Source organism: Drosophila obscura, unplaced genomic scaffold (genome assembly GCF_018151105.1).
Source record: "Drosophila obscura isolate BZ-5 IFL unplaced genomic scaffold, ASM1815110v1 contig_37, whole genome shotgun sequence".
NCBI classification, from domain to species: domain Eukaryota; kingdom Metazoa; phylum Arthropoda; class Insecta; order Diptera; family Drosophilidae; genus Drosophila; species Drosophila obscura.
In genome coordinates this window covers 1,099,711-1,116,299 of record NW_024542825.1, presented here as the reverse complement: position 1 = coordinate 1,116,299, position 16,589 = coordinate 1,099,711, and the positions used below count along the sequence as shown (strand labels likewise).

The 16,589-nt window shown below is 46.7% G+C and overlaps 5 protein-coding genes across 5 annotated transcripts in view; 1 reads left to right on the top strand and 4 right to left on the bottom strand.

The window, feature by feature from the left end:
- Positions 1–1,778: 1,778 nt before the first annotated feature.
- On the bottom strand, positions 1,779–2,756 carry LOC111080435. The gene is made up of 2 exons (XM_022376052.2): positions 2,566–2,756; positions 1,779–2,479 (listed from the first exon to the last, which is right to left on the bottom strand). The coding sequence occupies exons 1-2, from the start codon at positions 2,624–2,626 to the stop codon at positions 2,085–2,087; spliced, it is 456 nt and encodes a 151-aa protein (XP_022231744.1). The 5' UTR covers positions 2,627–2,756; the 3' UTR covers positions 1,779–2,084.
- Positions 2,757–3,024: 268 nt separating this feature from the next.
- Positions 3,025–3,983, top strand: LOC111080429. The gene is made up of 3 exons (XM_022376039.2): positions 3,025–3,195; positions 3,320–3,505; positions 3,576–3,983. Exons 1-3 carry the CDS (start codon positions 3,144–3,146, stop codon positions 3,800–3,802), a joined length of 465 nt encoding a protein of 154 aa, XP_022231731.2. The 5' UTR covers positions 3,025–3,143; the 3' UTR covers positions 3,803–3,983.
- On the bottom strand, positions 3,879–4,695 carry LOC111080414. The gene is made up of 2 exons (XM_022376020.2): positions 4,245–4,695; positions 3,879–4,185 (listed from the first exon to the last, which is right to left on the bottom strand). The coding sequence occupies exons 1-2, from the start codon at positions 4,599–4,601 to the stop codon at positions 3,985–3,987; spliced, it is 558 nt and encodes a 185-aa protein (XP_022231712.2). The 5' UTR covers positions 4,602–4,695; the 3' UTR covers positions 3,879–3,984.
- Positions 4,696–6,862: 2,167 nt separating this feature from the next.
- Positions 6,863–16,589, bottom strand: part of LOC111080753 (probable G-protein coupled receptor CG31760) — a 36,682-nt gene continuing 26,955 nt past the window's right edge. Inside the window, 10 exon segments of the mRNA XM_022376564.2 lie at positions 6,863–8,258; positions 8,321–8,511; positions 8,587–8,836; positions 9,926–10,134; positions 10,207–10,351; positions 10,423–10,532; positions 15,103–15,256; positions 15,382–15,680; positions 15,735–16,140; positions 16,214–16,418. Coding sequence (XP_022232256.2) covers positions 7,508–8,258; positions 8,321–8,511; positions 8,587–8,836; positions 9,926–10,134; positions 10,207–10,351; positions 10,423–10,532; positions 15,103–15,256; positions 15,382–15,680; positions 15,735–16,140; positions 16,214–16,418 — 2,720 coding nt within the window. The 3' untranslated portion in view covers positions 6,863–7,507.
- LOC111078999 lies at positions 10,874–14,509 on the bottom strand. Its single transcript, XM_041594843.1, has 3 exons — positions 13,212–14,509; positions 11,842–12,396; positions 10,874–11,774 (listed from the first exon to the last, which is right to left on the bottom strand). The coding sequence occupies exons 1-3, from the start codon at positions 14,284–14,286 to the stop codon at positions 10,918–10,920; spliced, it is 2,487 nt and encodes an 828-aa protein (XP_041450777.1). The 5' UTR covers positions 14,287–14,509; the 3' UTR covers positions 10,874–10,917.

Here is a 16,589-nt window from a genome sequence, read left to right as displayed (position 1 = left end):
ACTTAATATTGTATTGCACAAATAAAATACCTGTAAATTGTTGACTGGTTTAAATAAAATTCAAGTGGAATTCTTCATAACGCATACATATGAATAAATATTTAAGAGGGAACATTACCTTTGGTCATGCAGCTGCAGAGCTTCGACTTTTCGAAGCAAAAAATTATTTATTGCAGTCGTGAAATCCTCTTCGAAACACATTTTGATCTCCATTTTCGTCTCTTTGGTTTAGTTATTTAATTTAGTCTCACACAAAAAATGTTTAAAAACGACGTGCACGACGAAACGAAAGAAATCTGCACAACAAAACAAGATGGCGGTTTAGTTTGACTAAAAGACACTAATTACGCGGCTAAAAATACAGCTACGAACTATTCTCGACAAACTTATATTAGACGGCGCACTTATGTACGCTTTGCAAACAATTAACACTTTTACTGCCTCTTTTACAACGCAAATACACAGTTTAAAATATTTAAGCGACGCGCACCGACAGAGAACACAAAACGAAAGGAGGAGGAGGAAAGCCCAAAGCAGCGCTGCGGCAGCGGCTACAATTTTGCGCGGCATCGATACTGGATACATCGATACTCAGAATAGAGAATCCTATCGCATATAGAATATTCGCGATCCAGAAAATTAGTTGAATTTAAATGGATGCCACTATTGAATCTAGTTCGAAATATTAAGTACATATTAAAATAGTCCTTTTAAATAGGAGAAGGTCCGGAACATATCAATTACCTTGTTCAAATTTAGCTACGGATTTGGGTAACATTTGAAGTTTTATACAAATTATATTTATAATAGGAGTGAACAATAAATAGTATGTCTTAGTTACCTAAAGAGCTTAGATCATTATATTATTATTAAAACCGTGAATTAGCTAAATATCGGCCACAACATTAGCTCCCATCACCGCACAATCCGAAAGGATTTGCCATCACTGTTCCACATACGAACTAACATAACGGAATAATTTTTGTCTTTTCCTTTTACCCATTGCCAACGAACTCTTGCCGTCTCTTTTCACCAAGAACACGCACACACCCACACACACACACGCTCATGATCAGAAGCGCAGGAATTGGAACCAGAGCCGATGCACTCTCCGGTTTATCCTATTATCCACATTATCCTATTTTATTACAATTTTAAAATATTTTATCTGTTTCCATTTCCATTTGATATTCGGCTACATATGTCTCTTTCTCTCTCTCTCACGCCCACACGCAGTTTTAGCTCACTCTCCGCCAAAGAGCGCGCACAATGCAAACAGCTGCCAGAGGTAGAGGGAGAATGAGTAAGTGTGGAAGGGGTAGCTGGAACAACTGCAAATTTCTTCCTTTTGGCTATAATTATATAATTAATAATTGGGCATTCTGATAGATATGGTTATTCTCTACGATACTGCGTTTTCCGTGGCTGCCACAGATTTTCGTTCTTTGTTGCAGGCGGAAGCGCACCGTGCGAAATTTTGAAATTCACTTGTAACAGTGTAACAGCGCTAATCAAGACTGACGGATTTGATAATATTGATATTGAATCGGCTATTGATACTGATCAAGAATATACTCACAATGCAAGTGCGCTTCTAAGCTGAGCTAAAAGCTCGACCATTGATCAAGCAGGTTTGTTTTTATCTGCAAGCTGATTCAGCTTCGCTTTTAGCTGTGTGTGTGCTCGAGCCCTTAGTTCTTTGCGTACCAGGTATTAAACCACACCAGACCGGACAAACATACTCTGAAAACTGAAACTGAGAGCACTCCCAGTCCCAATCTTTGTGTATACATCAATCTTTTATTACGATTACAAAACGTTCTACTTGTCGTGGCATTAAAATACAAAATTTGTATCCTTAAACTAAACATTTCTTATGCAAATTGCATACAAAATAGACAGACAAGACGGTTAAAAATGCGAGATTCCAACATTGAGCTTAGGAAATACGGAATGTCATGTGCGCTATAAAAGATGGACGGAAACGAGTTCCCAGTTTTAAGATAGTTTGATTCGAGTCACTTGAAGAAGGCACTTTAAAGATTACACATTAGTTTTGGCTACGGCTACGGCTATGCGGGGGGCTATTGCCTCAAGAGATGCGCCACGAGGACGGCGAACAAGGTGCCGCCCAGGACGCTGGCCAGTCCGAGGCGTGGCAGGCCTGCGCCGTTGCAGCCGTCCTTGCTGTTGCAGGTGCAGTACTCCATGAAGATGTTGTAGCTGCCCGTGCGCATGAGGCAGTAGCGCTCGTCGCCCTCGATGCCCGGCTCGCCCATGTAGGCACAGCTGCGGAAGTAACGCCACTCGCCGTGCACCTTCTGGCGGATCTTGCGACACATCGTGGGCCGCACCCCCTTCAGGTGCTCCAGCTCCGGCGCCTGCTGGCAGTCCGTGATGGCCAGGGTGCTATTGTCGAAGGGATCGCCACACTTGGGATCGCTGTCGCTGCGGCAGTCCCAGCACTTGATGGCCTGGGCTAAATCACATGAGTAGAATTTTTATGGCATTAACATTTCATTTACGCAGACGCAGGTGACTCCGCTCCCGTGTGACTCCACTTACCCGTCTGCAGCAGGCAGCCAAGCAGCACAGCACCCAGAACGCATTTCTCAAAGGTTTTCATGTTGAATGGTCTAGTATTTCTGATTGTTTCACTACTAGTTTGGAGCCTCGGTAAACAATTAAATTAAGGAAAACAAAATGCGAACACCGCCCAAAAAAATGCTGGCTGGTATCGATAGTTTTCGTGCTCCTATCGATGGCTGTCTTGGCATGTTTCTTATTTAAGCAAGCTGGCAGCACTATGCATGTAAAATACCAAACTCGTTTTAGTATTATGGTATTTGGGTCCCAAGCTATCATTCCCCAATTGTTTTATATTTTTTTTGGTTTCTTCTGATAGGGCTAACTAGCTAGTAATATTAAACAGAATATCAAAGTCAAGGAATATCAACGCAGTACATTTACGGTATAATTTGATTACAAGGTATATTTTGGTATATTTCTGAGGGTCAGGCGGTATATTTGATCGCTAAGCCCGCGGTCACACTGGCCTACATTGCTGTTTTGAATTTTTATTTTGCTTAAAGCCCATTTTAGCCAAGTTAATTGAAGCGCACAAAACCAACAGAAGCACAACCATGTCCACACTAACACGCTGTGCATTTATATTGCTCTCGCTGGCCGTGTGCGGTAGGTGGTTATGCAAAAAACCGATTGCCAAGTTCACAATCTCCGCTTAGGGTGTGGCTTGGCGCAAGTGTTTTGTTTAGTTAATTGAAATTAATAATTGTTTTTTGTTTTTTTTTTATTACAGGCAGCTGGGCCATACGCTGCTACCAGTGCTCCTCGGACCAGGAACGCAAGGGTCACGACAGCTGTGGCGCGTACAAAAGGTTTAATCACACCGAGCACATTGCCATCGAATGCAACAGCGACGAGAGCCACATGCCCGGCTCCTTCTGCATGAAGGTGGTGCAGCAGGGACCCAGAGGATTCATCTGTTAGCAGCTACACACATTGCCCGTTTTGCTTAATTCTTACAATTAATGTTTTGTTTTTCGTGTTCCCAGGGGACGGCCGCTGGCGTCAGGTGATACGTCGCTGTGCCTCTGTCTCGGACACGGGCGTCACGGGCGTCTGCAATTGGGGCGTCTACGAGAACGGCGTATACTGGGAGGAGTGCTATTGCTCCAACGACAGCTGCAATGCCGCCAGCCTGCTGCAAGTGCACGCATCGCTGCAGCTTTTGCTGGGCTTCCTGTTGATGGGCGCCGCTGCAAGGATTGTGCGCAGCTAAGAAGACGATACCCTACCCTGACACAAGAGACAGCAACCAGAAGTGCCTTTGCCATCTGCTCTCTTTTAATTAGTTGTTAAGCCAAGGATAACTTTTTTATTCCGTCCACTTTTGCATGTCCATTTAGCCTTAAGCTAGCTAAACACCAGCCTACAAATCGAAATATATACCATAGAGACCATTCAAAAGCGACCATCGGGCTGCGCCAAGGACTTGAGACCGGACGCGTTCCACTCGGCATGGGGATCCTTGGACGTGGCCACGTACACAAGGGTGGAGCCATCCTCGAACTCTTTCATGGCCGCATACGAGCGCCCCTCCTCCACCCAGACACGCTGTTCAGCGTCCATATCCTGGGCAATGGGCACCGAGCTGTTGCCGTACTGCAGCAAAGGCCTCTATAATAAATAACAATCCGCCATGGCGTGTGGCTGATACCTACCCACTTCTCGTACAATTCCTGCGGTTGATTTTTCTGCGTCCAGCGCAGCGCCTTCAAATAGAATGTCAGAAATTTGTGCACGTTCTCCTTGACCTCCGGCGAATCGGATTGATTCAGTTTGGCCAGATCTTCGAGCATGGTGCGGCAGCATTCCTTGTCCTTGGGCCTGAGCAGCGACTGGCATATGCCCTGAGCGACGCGACGCATCGACTCAAATTCCTCGTCCAGCAGCTCATTTAATTCGTTGGAGTGTTCGTTCTCCGCACTCTCAGCCTCGCGCGCCGGCTCCGGCTCCCGCTCCCGCTCCCACTCCTCCTGCTGCTGCATATCCGACTGTGGCGCCTTGCAACAATTCATATGGGGAATTTTGATAAGCAATAGGATTTAATAGTTGAATATTTTATGCGTGAATTTTTGTATTTTGAGTGTATTCGGTTTGCTAGTTAGTCAAAGGTAAATTATACAAAAATATATATTTTATAAAAACAAAAAATATATGAGGTTTTTTAATATAAATATTAATATATATATTATTATTATATATTAATATATTATTTAAATCAATTAATTATAATCATTAGTACAGAGTATTGTGGGGACCATTTGAATTTCCATTTCAGCGCACTAAATACCGCCCCTATAGCCATGAAACGCACTGTAAGTGTATAACAAATTTAAGCCAATGTTTTCTTTGTTTCTATAACATTTATTATTAATTTATTTTGATCTTGCCAGATGTTTTCTTTACAATATTTGCAATTTAACATTAACTTATGTTTATTTTTCAATTTAATTTATTTTTATTTTTCAATTGAATTTATTTTTATTTTGGTTTTTGTTTTGTTTTTTGTTTGTATGAACTGCATGAAGAGGAGAAATTGCGTTCCTGTTAACAGTTAATCAGTTTAAAATTGTACGCTAAAATTCCAATTTATATTTAATATATAGTATATAGTTAAATATGTATATGTATAATTATGTTTCTTGTACACTAAAATCGACTCTTTGCTATGCTTAGGTGCTATGTATTGTATCTGTAGAACATATGATAAAAACTAAATTCCCCTACAAAGCAAAGGAAAATATTTGTCCTATGAAATGAGTGCCAGTGATAACAAAGAAAATTGAATTAAATGTGTATGTATTTATTTGCTAGGTGCATGAGTGAAAATGAAAAATTTTGTATTAATGCCAAATCCCTGTGGGGGGGCCCTGGTTGGACTCTATGAGTCCGTCAGGCCGGCCAACATCTCATCTGGCTCGTCCTACTGTTTGTTCCACCACTCTATCCACACGATATACCTATATCAACCTTCTGGCGATCCGAACGAAGTGAAAAATATTTGCTCAATGTTTATTAGTTTTTTTTTTTTTGCCTGGGCGATCTGTTTCCGAAAACTATGAAGATTATGGATGATGCGGGGGGTGGCTGGGATAATGTGTGGGTGTATGTTTAAGAAGCCAAAACTCAAATGATTAAAAACACTTATGTAGTTTACGTTTATGCGGTGGCCCAGTGGAAGTTTCGTTCATATATTTTTGACTCTTAAAGAGTTCGAATTTTAAGTTTTTGGGGGAAATCTGTGACAAAATATAGAAGAAATCAGTTGAATATTCTTTTGGAATTTATTAAAATGCCTGAACGTTGATATGCAGTGACTGCAGCATCAAGTGGCCAAGCCGAAGCCTGTTATCCCAGGCAGAAACTTGAAAATTAGCTTAAAACTAAAATAACTAAGAGCTAAGCATAAATCTACATGAGTGGCTCTTAAGCTACGCTTTCTCTAACTAAAAGAGGGTTGTAGGCCTGCATGAGCAGATAACTGTAACTACCTCATACTCAGAGTTTGCAATGTACCCGCAAAATATTAAAAAAAAAATTCAAGTCTAGCGAAACTATAATTAAACTAAAGGAATATAACAGAATATAATAAAATAATAATATAAATAAATAATAATTAAAAAAAAAATTGCTGAATGAGTTGGATTAATGGTAAAATCTTTTTGGTTTGCTCCATAGAACATAGAACACAACAAAACTTTCTACAAATTTCTAAAAACTTTCTAAAATTTTGCTGTTTGCTGTAACTTGGATTGCTGCCGTGGCAGTATTAATTTACAATATTTTCCTATATTCGGTGGCTCCCAGAATTAAAATCAATGCAGAAACTCCACCGGACAATAGAAACTGGCAGAGCAAATTTCAGAGCACATGCCAGAGCATCTGGCAGAGCATACCGCAAAGCATCTCGCAGAGAATTCCGATAGTTGGTAAATGGTTGCCTATAAAATAAAATATAAAATAACATAACTAAACTAAAATCTAAATTAAAAATACTACAGTGGAATCTCAAATATTGGAACCAGTTTATTCTCATAGTTCCTGCGATACGTGTGGCCGCGCCCGTCGCGTACTTGTAGAAAAGATAAATATGAGATTAATAAACGAGGTTATTTATAACTAAACTGAACTAATAGAACTAAGCTTACATCCAAATTCCACACAAATTGGAACCACTTTGTGCCTCGAATTTTTTCTAATTTACTAAAAGTTTAATTTTTAGACTTATTTTGCACAGAAAATAATCAAATAAAATAATAAAATAAAAATAAATACAAATAGTTACGAAACTTGAGCCACCCACCCGTAGCCAAACAGGGGGGATCAACTCAACAGTTAAGTCGACTGCTCAATGTCGCTTGTATATAGAGAAACATGAGCTCAACTGACACACTTGTGTGCACACTGAGCAGCGAAGGTAAGAAAAATAGGAACACAGTCGAAGAAAATCAAAGAAAATTATAACTAAACTAAACAAAAAGAAAACAAACAAAAAAGTTAAACTTGTAATTTAAATATACTAATACTAATTACGGGTAAGGTAGGGTTAGTATTAGTATTTTAGGAATACTAATTACTAATACTAAATAAGGCAAGGTAGCTCAGTATTAGTATTTTAGGAATTGTTTAAACTTAAAGCCACAGATTTCCCTGCGCAACTTCAGTGTTGCCGCTCCACTTCCTTCCACCGCATAAACGCATTTAACATTTAAACAACTTTGACTGAGACAGAGACACACACACACACACACACACAAACATTATTTAAGACTAGTGTAAACATTAAGCTGCTTACTTTCGCTATTTTTGTTTGCTGTTTGCTCTAAGACAGTGTAAACGAAATCACATATAAAGCCGATTAAAAGACAGAGAGAGAGAGAGAGAGAGAGCGCGAGAGAGAGATGGGGAGAGAGAGATCACATCACACCACAATGGGGGTACGACCATCCAGAGTCTTGCTGTCCGTCAGATTCGATGACAATGAGCACGATGTGTTGTTCTCTTCGTCAATGAGATGCTGCGGCGGATTATGCAGCTGCACCTGCTCTGTGATCGTGCGCGATCTGTCACTGCAGCAGAGCAGCGGCGAGTCCAGGCATTGGGGCAGCAGCAGCAAGCCGCCGGGATGGGCGGGCGATGGCGTGTGTATGGCATACAGCGAGCTGCTCGATGTCGTACTGCAGCAGCAGCTGGAACGGGGCTGCAGCAGCTCCACATCCACGGGCGGCGTGGGACTATTTACCTGCGTCTCCACAGTCTCCTCCTCGCTGCTCGTCAGCTCGTTCAGCTGCGCCACCGTCTGATGGATGCGTATGTGCTCTGTGTCCCCTGGCCCAGCTCCAGTCCCATCCGTTTCATTCAGCTTGTAGTACAGCTGCAGACTGTCATCCAAAATGGGCGCAAAGAGGCGTCGAAACTGTCTAAGCAATTCCGCCTCCGTCTCCGTCTCCGCCTCCTGCTCCGCGCCTGGCTGCTCTCCCCCCGTCGTGTGCATTGTCATCTCTGGCATCTCTGGCTCCGTTTTTTGATAGAAACTAAAAGCAATTGCATCGTCTACGACTGTTGTTGTGCCCTGCTGGCCGCCGCCAACAACTTCCATTGAGCAATCTTTACCACTTCGTTGACCTCGTCAGACTTTGCCCTTGGGCGATTTGCATTTCGTTGGCGTGGCCCTGCAAACATTTCAATGATTGAATGAACCCGTCGTTTGAAGCTTGCCACTACTTATACTTACCCGCTGCTGGCCTCATCTTTGCCCGTTTGGGTCTGTGCTGTGGACACCGTGTTCTTGCTGTAGGGCGCCTGGAACGAGGTCGATGTGATGGTAAAATAACCACCCGGTTTCGGTTTCAAGTGCCTGTTGTTCATCTGCATGTGCACCGTCTTCATGAACTCAATTTGATGGGCCAACTTTTGGATTTGTTCCTAAATAAAAATAAAATAAATTAAATAATTTTTCTAAGTGAAAATCCCTTCGGTAATGCTTTGATTATCTCTCACCTTAAGCTCTTCATTCTCCTGATACAAATCGGGCGACTCTTCTGCCACCAGACCGACGCCATTCAGCGAGAACGAAGCTGTTATGCTCCTCACCTTCGCCTTCTGATCCCACTTGTCGCCCTGTCCCTTGAACACGCGCAGGATTTTTGGCCCAAAGACCAGCGCAATGGTTGTGGTGGTCGACAATTGGGTGCGCACAAAGCCCAGCATGTACTTGTAGTCGGGTCCAGCTTGGGGAAAGAGCATCACGCTGTTTTGGGGGGAGGGCGGCACAAAATAATCTCTGTTATATAATTTTGGTTACACGAACGTGGGAACTTATCAATGTATTTTTATATGTATAAAATTATAAATTATTATAAAATTATGACTCAAACGTCACTGCTTCTAATAACAATACGCGGCGGCTGACAGCGCTCTGGGACAGCGATGCAAGCGCGAAATATTCAGCCGCACAGGCACTCTGCTTTTGCCCCATAGAGAGCCCAACAGTTGGTTGAATTTCAATTAGCTGGCGGCAGGCAGCCTAGCAACAGTTTAAGAGCATCCTAAAGCACTCAATTTAAATTGAATTCTCACGTTTTTCACACCTAACATTCACAGTTCAAGCGGTTCTGAATGATTTCCTGCATTTCCCTTTGATTAGGGGCAGCCAATCCAACACTCACTCTAAACAATCCCCAGCCAAAGCTGCCCCACCTACGTGGCTCTAAAAGTTTGCCAACAAATTGCATTAATTATCAAAAAAAAAAAGAGTTCCTTCAAAAAGGATTTCTATGTGGGGCATGGCAGGGCAGGGCGCACACACACGAACCCAGAAACCCCAGAAACCCAGTAAAACCCGCAGACAACTTTGAAGCGAAAGATGGGAACCAGGAATGTCTATGCAAACAAAGCGTGGCAGATACAGACAGACAGAGGGACAGAGAAACATAGAGAGAGACAGAAAGACAGACAGAGGGACTGACAGTCAGACAGAGGGACTGACAGTCAGACAGAGAAACAGAGAGACAGACAGACATTTGGAGAGGCTGTGGTGGCAGGCCAACAAAAAGGATTACAACGCGAGCGAGCGAACACGAGCGCGCACAAAGCAAAGGAATTTAATTAAAAGGGCTAACCAATGGCTGGATGGTTGGTTGGTTGGTTGGCTGGAGTGCCCGACGAGCAGGGTGTACGGTAAGCTTTACATTTAGCCCTAATGGGTATGGCGCGTGCCGCAGCATGTTGGATTACACAGCAGCCATGTGTCAACTGTTATAATTCAATTGTATGGCACAGAACAGCACTGGGTGGAGGGGGGCATGCATCAGGTAAAGATTGTTGCTGCCCAACTTACTGGAATACCACCATGGCTATGTTGACCAGGGCTATGTTGTAGATGGCATACGAGATGAGCTTGGCCTCGTTGTAGAGACTCTCCGCGTTGCGCACATTGTAGCAGACGCGTATGCCCCAGGCCAGGAAGAAGACCTCACCGATGGCCAGGCTGTGATCCCACCAGTTGTACGAGCACTGTTTGAATTTCAGATGATGCTTGTCGTAGATCTACAAAGATATTAAATGTTTTTAATAGATTTATCTGCAGCGCAGCACATTTTCCGGATATCGCTCACTTACCACCTCCGCATAGGGCGTGGCCGAAATGGTCCATGTACCCAAATAAATCAACATGACCAACAGAATGGGCACCATCCATTGCAGCAGTTGTTGATCGTTCAGTTTGATTTTGTGTGCCGACTTGACGCGATACGTCAAGGAGACTCTGTGGGATAGGGTGATGGGGTATTTATTATTAGTTAATTATTAGCTAATTAGTTAAAATATTCCACTTACCGCCATGTTTTCATCAACAGCGATGTGTAGGTGATGCAGAAGCCCATGTGACGCGACCATTTGGTTACAATGCACCAGCTGGTGTCCAGATACGGGAATATAGCCACCATCTGCAATAAATGAGGCAGTCAGATAAGTGTTCGAGGATAAAAGTAAATTTAAAAAGAGAAGGAACGTGTGAGTCGCTACTGGGGACGCGACTCTACTTTTCTATCCGTGCGCAGTCAGTATTAAAGGAAGGGGGCAGGGCAAAATTTTGAATTTCTTATAGTCTCTTAGATCTAGGCGCTCATCGAGACGGACAGACGGATCAAGAATACATATATATACTTTATGGGTTCGCAAACGTTTCCTTCTCTGCGTTGCACACATCCACTTTTACCACAAATCGAATAAACCCCTTAACTCTTTTTGAGTGCGGGTATAATAAATATATATTGGATAAGTCTTGCGTTTTATTCCGTTCTGCGCATAGGACAAATAAAATTCGACTATTCAAGACTTTGCAGTTTCATTTACTGGCTTCTTGACACGCCGCTTGTTAGCATCAGCCGCAGCATCACCACTGCTGGCGCCCTCCTCCATGGCCAGTGCCGTGCGGCTATCCACTCTGGAGATTACAGCCATGCCGCCAGGCGTTATGCACTGCGCACAGTTCTCCATGCCGGGCGTGTACTCCTCGATCTGTATGGTTGTCTCAAAGAAGCGGTAATGCTTGTGGATCATGGTGGTCGCCTCTTCGAGGATGCGCTGTGAATCGGCATCCTGCTTAATGGCCAAATGGGCGGACAGCGCCACCTTATTGATGCTCAGCGCCCAGATGCGCAGATTGTGCACATGCTCGACCCCTTCGATTGCGAGAAACTTGCGCTGCACCTCCTCGTAGTCCATGTAGTCGGGCGTGGCCTCCATCAGGACCATCAGCACATCCCTCAGGATGCGAAACGTGACCAGCAGCACAATAATGGAGAACAGAAACGTGCAAATGGCGTCGACAAATGCCCAAGCGGGCTGAAAGAAGATGATCAGAGCGGCCACAAAGACGCCCACACTCTGGATCATATCCCCAATGACATGGATCATGGCAGCGCGCACATTGATGTTCTCCGCGGCTGGATGGGCCGACACTGAAGCTTCCATCAGCTGCAGCTCATGGGAGTGGCCGTGCGCGACACGCGTCTGACGACTCATCTCGCCAGGCTCGTAATGGGACTGGCCGTGTCCGTGATTGAGCTGAATGGCCATAATCACATTGAACAGTATGGCCACAGCGGATGTGATGAGCATTATTTCGGCATCCACCACATGCTCACCCGCCCACAGGCGCTGTGCGGCCAGCCAGACCAGGATGCCTGCCGACATAAAGAGCAATTTAGAGATTGGGTTTTGGCATTACGCACAAAAGAGCTGCAACGTCACCTGTTATCACCCAAATGAAGTACACGGATATCATGGCGCCAATTACCTCGGCGCGGTACCAGCCAAAGTTCAGGCGCTGCGTCTTTGGCCTGGCACTGATGTACAGGGCAAACAATGAGATGAGAAAACCCGCCAGATCCGTCAGCAGATGCGCAGCGTCTGTGGCTATCGCCAGGCTATTGGACAGAATGCCACCGATCACTTCGGCGATCATAAACACCAGACAGAGCCCGCAGGCAATGAGCAGTTTCCGCCGTGCCGGCTTATCGATGCCCTCGTGCTGCGCCTCAAGGTGGCAATGATCCCGCCACTGCGTCTTGATGTGCGTGCGTCCGGTGATGGTCAACGTACGCATCGACTCCGAACGCATCAGCGAGCTCTTGCTCTCCAACGGGGGCTGCTGCTGCTCCTCCTCCTCTGCTGCATCGTTGGCGGGTTTGTCCTTGAACTTGACATCGTTGGGATCCACTGAAGAAGCAGGCGGCGGCGGTGCCGGTGGCGTTGGCGATTTTGGCGGTATCGCTGGGCTCTCGGCACTCCCTTCATCAACTGTAGCTGGAGGAGCAGGAGCAGCAGCAGCAGGAGCAGCAGCAACAGCAGTAGCAGCAGCAGCAGCAGCAGCAGCACGAGCAGCAGTAGCAGCAGCAGTAGCAGGAGCAGCAGCAGTAGCAGCAAGAGGAGCAGCAGCAGCAGCAGGAGCAGCAGGAGCAGCACGAGCAGCACGAGCAGCACGAGCAGCAGCAGCACGAGCAGCAGCAGCAGCAGGAGCAGTAGCAGCAGCAGCACGAGCAGCAGCAGGAGCAGCAACAGCAGCAGCAGCAGGAACAGCACGAGCAGCAGCAGGAGCAGGAGCAGGAGCAGGAGCAGCAGGAGCAGCAGCAGGAGCAGCAGCAGCAGCAGGAGCAGCAGCAGGAGCAGCAGCAGGAGCAGCAGCAGGAGCAGCAGCAGAGCAGCAGCAGGAGCAGCAGCAGGAGCAGCAGCAGGAGCAGCAGCAGGAGCAGCAGCAGCAGCAGGAGCAGCAGCAGGAGCAGCAGCAGCGAGCAGCAGGAGCAGCAGCAGCAGCAGGAGCAGCAGCAGCAGGAGCAGGAGCAGCAAGAGGAGTACCAGCAGCAGAAACAGCAGCAGGAGCAGCAGCAGGAGCAGGAGCAGCAGCAGGAGCAGCAGCAGGAGCAGCAGCAGCAACAGGAGCAGCAGCAGCAGCAGCAGCAGCAGTAGCAGCAGCAGGAGCAGCAGCAGCAGGAGCAGGAGCAGCAGAGGAGCAGCAGCAGCAGAAACAGCAGCAGGAGCAGCAGCAGTAGCTGTCGTCTCTTCTACGTCGACGGAGGCTGCTGCCGATTTATCTACAACTTGCGATGCAGCAATCACCGAACCATTTGCTAGGGGCTGCTGAAATGGCAACGCCAGCACGTTGATTAGCACCATGCCCGAGTCCACCGCTGGGACAGCAAACGCCTCGCTTTTCGCCTCCACAGCGTCGAGAGTTTGTGTGCTGGCAGCTGACTTTGGCTTTTTGTACGACTTGGGATTGGAGGCCGCCTCAATTCGTTCCAATTTACCTTCCAGTTCCGCCGTGATGCGCTCCAGCCCAATGCTGCTTGATAGCCGCGGCACGACCAGCTCTTGGGGTTCCGTCACATGCAAATAGTTTAAAAATCCCCGCTCCGATATTCTGCTGGATTGGTGCAGCATCTGCGCGTCCAGATCCTCTGAGGACGTTTTGGGCGTCAGCTTAAACACCTGCGAGGAACTTCGCTCAGCCGGCAGATCTTCGCTCTGGAGCTGCTCATCCCGACTGGCGAAATTGCTTTCAGTTTGCAGCTGCATCAAGGAGCCTGGTTCCACAAAGGTCACAGACTTTGATGCGATATTTTTGGTGTGCAGCAGCTCCTTTTCCGTCTCGCTCGAGGTTTTTTCTTTCCGCCTTTCCTTCGCTTGCTCATTTCTGAGCTCCTTTGACCAGGTTACCTCTGGCTGCAGCCCAGCACCATGCCCACCACTGTTGTCAATCGATTCGCTGGATGTTTGCTGTGCCTCCTGCGGCCTTTTTGTTGGTTTCTGGGTTGCGTTGAGGTCCGCATACCAGCTCTTCAGCGACTCTCTGAGCTCCGTGGACCAATTCTTTTTCGGATCCAGCACCGAAACCTTTTCTGTGGCTTCCATTTTTTCCACGGCTATTTCTGGCGGCTTTCTCTCCTTTTGACTGGCTCTCTGGGGGGACGCCTTCTGCAGCTCCGCGGACCAAGTTCGCTCCGCCGCCATGCAAAATTTCGTTGGCTGTGGCATGCCCGCCATTATCGCGTCCTGCGAATCACAGTCTGGAATATCGACCGTAAGTTTCAGGGCCGCCTGCAAGGCGTCCTCATCCTCATCTTCGGCCTCGCAGTCGGAGCTGCGTGCCGCCAGTTCTTCGTCACGTTTTTGCGCACGTTTCTGGTTGCTTCTCATAGTTTGACTGCCGTTCAGTAATTTGTTTTTCCAGTTGCTTTCAACACTTTGATTAGAAAATCAGTTACGATTTACATTTGGTTCATTTTAACAATCGCTTCTGGGCTCTTTATTTGCAGCCTCTTAACCCATTTGCTTGCCAGGCGCTGCTTGTCCTTTGTTAAGGGCTGCCATTGTGGCAGGCCTTTTATGCGTCCACTGGGCGGGCAAGGCGGGGCGGGACGAGGCGCTTTGGCTTGCATTGTGGCCTGCTAATGTTTACAACAAAATTGCCATCAAGGGGTAATTGTATAGAAGGTTGGCACAGGTCGAATGTGCTGTGCTCTTTCCCCGGGCAAATATTAGCTAAATAAAATATATATTTTTTTTCTGCTTTACTTCGACTAGTGCCAGGCCTGTGGATTTATATTTAAATAGGCTACAAAAGCAATGGTTTGTAGAGCAGCCGATCTCTAGACAGATTTCCTTGATCTCTCAGCTCGAAATTCTTCTGTTACTTGCCACCAATTGCCCCTAGAAATCGCGTGTACCCTTTCTGTTAGTCAGTGCCTAAAAGCCGCATTTAAAAACACATAAGAAGTCGCTTAATGTTGCGGTTGGCTTCCAGAATCCAGCTACCTGCCATTACGGCCAAAAAGTAGCAGCAGAAGTAAAACCCGTCCGTCTCACATGTGGGTTAATTATGAATGAGCGCGCCCCCAAAAAGGGGAGCCAGTCAGAGTCAAGTCAACATTGTTTCCAAATGGTCTTTGTGTGTTTGTGTTGTGTTGTGGTGGGGGGTTTTTAATGGGTTTTAAGTGTTGACCTAAAACTCACCTCCAGATACATGATGGCGCAGCCAATGAGTGTGATCATCAGGAAGATGGGACTGGCCACCTTAAAGACTTTGACGCGACGATGCAGGAAAAGATAGCCGGCCAGGACAAAGGTGCCGCAGGCACAGCCAATGGATATGGTCAACAATGATATTCTAAAGAGTCAGAGAGAGAGAGAGAGAGAGGGAGTGGGTGAGAGATGGAGAGGCATATTGACATGAGGAGAAGTGACACTTGTCGCTGTGCAAACACACTCGAAGTCGCAGCTCGCAGCTCGCACCTGAAAGGCCAATGATAGTTGGCCAGACACGGCTCCGGACCGGTGCACATGTCACAGCCGGGTGCACATGGCAAACACTTGAAGACATCCGTATAGTAATTGCTTATATTGTCCTGATGCTCCTGCCAGGCAATCTCCATGATGGTGCCATTGAAGCCATCCGGATGCCGCAACGAATAATAGCCGCGCTTGCACAGGCACTGGTACGAGCCACGGGACCAGCTGCTGCTGGTCAGTGCGTTCAGTATCTTGCCGCTGCTTATTGTCGGTGCCTCCGCACTGGGCTGACGATAGTCACACTGCAAACATAAGTTTAGTGTGCGCATGCAACACAATCAATTAAGCCCACTTACCACCATTGAGCTGCGATGACACTTGTGTGAGCTGTGAAAGGCTTGCAAATCGTTGATCGTAGCCTCATCGTTGAGGGTTGCCGACGCCGCCGCCGACCCGGCCGTCTTGCTGGCCAGTCGCGGATAACGCCGCATGGTCGGGTGCTGCTGCTTGCGACTGCCAAAGTGATACGGCTGCGCCTCGCATTGATTGACACGCAGCGACGTTACATCAATGTCAATGCTGATGAAGCCGCGCAATCCATGCCGGCCACTGGGCGGTATCGCGATGCTATACGACACCAGCCACTTGCTGAGGGCGCACGAGAAGTACGGGTATGTCCACCAGCCTTTATAGTAGTTGCTCGGTGGGCTGGGCGCGAATTTCGGTGAGCGGAGGGTGGGTGTGCTCGTCTCGTCGTCGAACCTAGGCGCCCCCACAAAAAGCATACAGAATGGGATCATAAATGTTCATGCCATGTGGCTGGGGGTCCACATACCAGGGATAATTGTTGGCCGGCTTTTTGCCAATTTGCAGTCCCTCCTCATCGTAGCGCTGTGTCTCGCCGCTGACTTTGTCCTGATTGCTCTTCACCCACCACACATACGACTGCACCGCGCCGTTTGTGAGGTTCAAAGCCAAAATGCGTGCGCCGGTTATAAAGTCATCAGTGAGCAGGCCATTGGCCAAGGCATCCGAGAGTCCTGCATATATACACATATATATATATATATATATAGAGAAAGGAAATGAAGATCTGGGTCAGTCACATGGGTTGTGTTTGCAAGTGAAAAGTTATTTCAATAATTGCTATGCAAGTGGCGGGAAGAGATTACCATTTCCCCGGCGGAAATTAAACGGGGAAACTCCCAGAC